Raw genomic sequence first — 5,449 nt, forward strand, 5'->3', positions numbered from 1 at the left:
GGTAAGTTAATCAGAATCAGTGTATCCCACCTAGAGGTAGTAACCCACATGGATGTTACTATTGGCTACATACCTGGCCTCTAAGGTTCTAGGTAAGTTAATCAGGGTCAGTTTATTCAATCCACAGGTAGTAACACACATGGATGTTACTATTGGCTACAACCTGGCCTCCAAGATTCCAGGTAAGTTAATAATCAGGATCAGTTTATCCTATCTAGAGGTAGTAACACACATAGTAGTCACTATAGGCTACATACCTGGCCTCCAAGGTTCCAGGTAAGTTAATCAAGAAGAGTTTATGCTATCCAGAAGTAACAACTATTGGCTACATACCTAGCCTCTAAGGATCCAGGTAAGTTAATCGGAATCAGTTTATCCCTTCCAGAGGCTGTAACACAAATATTAGTAACTATAGGCTACATACCTGGCCTCCAAGGTTCCAGGTAAGTTAATCAGGATCAGTTTATCCCATCCAGAGGTAGTAACGCACATAGTAGGACGCATAGAGGTATCTGCAGCAAATTCGCCAACCATTTTTCTAAAATTAATACATTTAAAATCTTTTTAAACTTGATTTCCTGACAATTAAGTATTTGTTGAACTCACCAAACAACTAAAGTAATTGCACAAGGTATAGAAAAGTTTGAAAGAAATGGGACAATTCCATCATATTACCTAAAGAAAATTGTGGAGCCAGATCTTCTTTGAGCAAGATTGGAGGTCATGACTGGACTCCAACCATTTAGTCCAAGTTTTGAGAATAGGACACACCAACTTAACTTCATTTCTAAACAGGAATTTAAAAGTAAAATGCCAGGACAAATGGTAATTTTTGGCAAGGACTAAATGGGATTTGAAAACATCTTGTACGTAATTGTAATTTTAACACCTTAAAAACACTTTTTGTTGGGTTTTAAACCATTAAAGAAAAGACACAAAATTTAGGTACAAAATTATAAATCTAAAACTTAAAAAAACTGACTTTTTTGACATTTTAAGTCCTGTATAGCATATGTATTTTGAAGAATGGTAGAGCTATAATGTTTTTCAGTTAACCTTTAAATATAAAATAGTATGTAATAGCCTATGAATGTCAGCTTGGCTATTTTTTACGTCCTTGTAATTAATGTTTATCTACCTATAAGAGATCCTTCCGAGTCCCCCATATTTGCGGTTGAGAATGGAGATCCAGATACCTAGAGCAAAGCAAGGATGACAACATTCTTAAGTAGCAAAGAACAAAAATTGTAAAAATTACAGAAAATATTTTGCATAAAGTTTGTATTGGTGTATTCTAGCTAGGGTTGGGCCGGATATCCGGTTTTGCCAGATATCCGGCTATTTTAAATATCCGGCAGGATACTGGTTAATAAAACTATCCGAACGGATATCCGGCAATGTAATCTTTTATATTATACAACAAAAATCCCTGAATTTAAATGGCTGTATTTATAAATTGTATAAATGGCTGATGTTAAGCTAGAAGAACATTTTTTTCAAAAACTTTTTATCTTTAGGCAAATCTTATTTTAGAAATCTCAAATATAATTATTGGCGGCAGCAGCTATACTTGGCAGCTACCAGACGCCGCAGCCGTCGGTCAGCGGGTAACCAGTCATATAATAAAACACGAGATTATGAGGAAAATTTTTGATACTTAAATATCTGGTTATCTGGCCGGATATCCGGCATTCAAAATCAGCCGGATAGCCGGTATCTGGCAAAATATATATCCGGCCCATCCCTAATTCTAGCACGACCACCGATTCACCAACATAGAAAATTCAAAAATAAAAAAAAATGTCATTATAAAAACATACATATTGGAGATGAAATACCTTGATCATATAAACATGAGAATCGAGAGGCCTGTGTTCCAAAACCTTGTGATGAGAGTCCAGAGCATAGACCACCAGCTCTGAGATCTGGCTGTCATACGGCACCAGGTGGATTTTGTCAGGATCCTTTATAAAACACGGTTCAATCTATTAAACCTTTAATTGACCACTTTTTTTTATTTTTGCGAGGCATGGGAAGCTATTCCTGCGGGGCTCTTCTAACCCTTACATAACCTTACCTAACATAAGCATAAAAAATATGTAATAGTGGTCCAAATGTGACGTAAGGAAACCTCCAAAGATAGTATAAAAATTATCGAATTCTATTTATCAATGCCACCTAAATTAAAATATGTGCAGTTATTTTATCAATGAATTTTTAGTAGCGAAGCTACTCTATAATTTGAAATGTCCGTCTGTCCGTATGTCCGTATGTCCGTCTGTCCGTCTGTCCGTCTTAGTTTGGGGGAAACGTGATTTTCTCGGCTCCTATAAAAGATAAAAGGCTGAAATTTTTTGACAACATTCCCATTGTCAAGGAGCACAATTAACTATAAAACATCAATGGCGATAGGACCGCTTTTTAGCAGGTTTTAGGCTATTTTTTGTGTTTTTCACATTTTTCTCCATATCTTTGGTGTTTATGGTCCGATTTCCAAAATTTTTTTCAGTTAAAGAATCAAAATTAAATTTCCTGTCGTTTCAAGAAAACAACTATGACGGTCAGACTGCCTTTAAGCAGGTTTTAGGCTATTTTTGTATTTTTCACATTTTTCTCCATACCTTTGGTGTTTATGGCCCAATTTCCAAAGTTTTTCAGTTATAGATATCAAAATTAAATTTCCTTTCGTTTCAAGAACACATCAATGACGGTCAGACTGCCTTTTTGCAGGTTTTTGGCTATTTTCATATTTTTCACATTTTTCTTCATATCTTTGGTGTTTATGGTTTTTTTTTAAATTTTTGTAGTTAAAAATATCAAAATTATATTTCCCGTTGTTCTGAGCATCCAGTATGTAATTTACTTTTACCGTCAGTCTGTTAGTCATAGTACTGAAATATAAATGAATATTAAGAAATTAAAAACAAATGTTGAAAAGGTTTCGTGATTTTTTCCTAATATATACATGCTTTTGTCAACTAATATCTAAATTCTTATTTAATTGTTTATGCTTCGCTACTTATGGATGTTGTCATCCTTGTTTAGTCTTAATGTCATTACAATTTACAAGTATATATGTACGACGTACAAAGTAAAGTAAAATTATCCTGAAATTTTCTTGCTGTAAAATTAGAGGGTAAGAAATATTTTTCATCCATTAGTAGCTTTAAAAATGGCAGGTTAGGTTTATTTGGATAAAGTGAAACCTCAAGTTTTTAACCCTTTAATGTTAAATTTCATATTTTCCAATTTATTGCTATTGTGAAAATTATCATTCTTGTTTCAAATTAATTGACCTTTTATAAATTGGTACACTTAGAATATTAAACACTAATAGTAACAATGAATATAATAATAAGCATTATTAATTCATTTTCATTTTACTGGCCAATTTGTTTTCAAGGAATTAAACAAAAGTTGTAATTTCGCTATACCGTTCAAGGAAAATATAGAAGAAAAAAACTTTTTAATAGACCACGAATTTGTGAATATCTATATAGCAGCGAAGGTACTGTATATTTCCAAAGGTCCGTCTGTATATCCATCTAAAAAGATTGGGAAGAAACATAGTTTACGCAATAATAAGGTGATAAATATCCAACAAGCGAAATAAATCTAAAATAATATTTGGGGGACAGATAAAAAGGTCAGCATTACTTCGAAGCATTGCCCCAAACGTCACGAACAGGTTTTTTTTCTTTAAATTAATTTAGTTGTTGGTTACAGCTTTTCTCGGATCCTATGACAGATAGACGTCTGATTTTTATTAACATTCCCATCATTATAAAGCATCTTTAAGAGTAAAAAATTACAGTCGGACTTCTTTTAGGCAGATTTTTTGACACTTTTTATGTTAAAATTCTGAATTATCCAACCTTGAGTGTGATAGAGAAGTATGTGACAGGTCCAGGAATATTTGTCACGCGGTCCAATACTCGGCTACCCTCATTTCCCATTTTTAAATACTGAAATATTTTATAGGAATATTATTTGTGACGAGATCCAACACTCGGATAGCGAAAAAGCCTCTAGAGGCCTCTAGGGAACCATATCAGACATATTACATTTTATGCATTTTTTGGTTTAGGTAAATAAATTAGATTTATAAAAACACCTGCAGTGTTTATTACAGTCCCGAGGACAAATAAAGCAAAATTTTGTCTGAAGCTAAAGATATCGGAAAGTGAGGGATGTTTTTTTTCTTTTTATGGAAGTTTTTTTTGTTATTTTTTGGAAATTCTGGGATATTTTCCTAAAATCCTTCACCTTCCCTTGGAGGCTAAGGGCAGAGCTGGATCTTTAAATCATTTCAATGGTGCGCTAAATCACCCCGCGCAGAATTCCAGCCAACCACAGCGGCGCATTTCGTAGGACCAATAGAATTATATTAAATAGCAAAACACTCAAAAAGACATACACTAAATAGTTTTTCTCCAGGTGTTATATCACTGCTCTGTACATTGTATGATATTTATATAAAGGTCTGAAGTCTGACTACATTGAATGCCTTTTGTAAACTAATCAAATACACACACTTATAACACATAACATCAGGAATCTTAAGGGATAAGACAATGTACAATAAATTAACATCCACTTCCAATTGTTAAAGTGTCCTTTTTAAGATTGAAACTATTGGTGAAAAACTTTAATCATTGCCAGTTTGTACTAACCAATCAAGATTTGATAAAAGTAACCAAAGTTCTTAAGCCAACATATAAAACTTTGGTTACCATTGTAATGTACAGTCCAATGTCCCCTCCCTCCCTGAACATATATACAATATTATTATTATAGTACCAGGAGTAAGCCATGTATAATAATCCTATGGACGAGGTAGGACGTAAGTATGTGTGTACAAAAAGATCTCGCTAACTGCCCCATGGGGAAAAATTAAATTATGTACATCCTCAATGGTGATTAACAAAATTGCTTTTTCTGTTGGTTAAAATTATTGGTTGAAAAGTTTGGAAACTATTAGTTTGTAACCACAGTTTTTGAGCCAGCGAATAAGACAACATGATGATATAATATTGGATACTAGTGTAATTTAAAGTCTATTGCCTCCTCCCTTCCTTAGTTTAGGTCCATAGCCGACTAGTATACATAGAAACTTTTTGTAAATAATTTTTCTATTAGAAATACATCTATTACTCCTGTAAAGAACGTTGATAAATACAATAGTTTGCTTACCATTCCCAAATTATATTCATTTTTCTTTTCATACTTTTAATAAAATTACAAAAAAATATTATGGTCAAAGACACCTTAAAAGACTGATTAATGACCAAAAACGAACATCTTTTACAGTAGCTGCGCTGCAAAAGTCTTTATTACTGAGAAGCGGATGCGCACATAGTATCTAGAGACCCACTATTGAAAATAGTCCAAAACAATTCCCAGACTTAGAGTTGACATATGTAATTTTCCCTACAATTCAGAACAAGTG

General features: G+C 33.3%; 1 protein-coding gene across 1 annotated transcript in view; it reads right to left on the reverse strand.

Moving 5' to 3' along the window:
- Nucleotides 1-3,961, reverse strand: part of LOC145322978 (uncharacterized) — a 29,906-nt gene extending 25,945 nt beyond the window's left edge. The window contains exons 1-5 of the mRNA XM_080165366.1: nucleotides 3,876-3,961; nucleotides 1,839-1,964; nucleotides 1,139-1,196; nucleotides 676-787; nucleotides 425-538 (exon numbers count right to left, since the gene is read on the reverse strand). Coding sequence (XP_080021492.1) covers nucleotides 425-538; nucleotides 676-787; nucleotides 1,139-1,196; nucleotides 1,839-1,964; nucleotides 3,876-3,956 — 491 coding nt within the window. The 5' untranslated portion in view covers nucleotides 3,957-3,961. The remainder of the gene's footprint in view (nucleotides 1-424; nucleotides 539-675; nucleotides 788-1,138; nucleotides 1,197-1,838; nucleotides 1,965-3,875) is intronic.
- Between the last annotated feature and the right edge of the window lie 1,488 nt (nucleotides 3,962-5,449).

This window comes from Acartia tonsa, chromosome 6, assembly GCF_053477335.1.
Source record: "Acartia tonsa isolate MP-2025a chromosome 6, ASM5347733v1, whole genome shotgun sequence".
Classification (NCBI taxonomy): Eukaryota; Metazoa; Arthropoda; class Copepoda; order Calanoida; family Acartiidae; genus Acartia; species Acartia tonsa.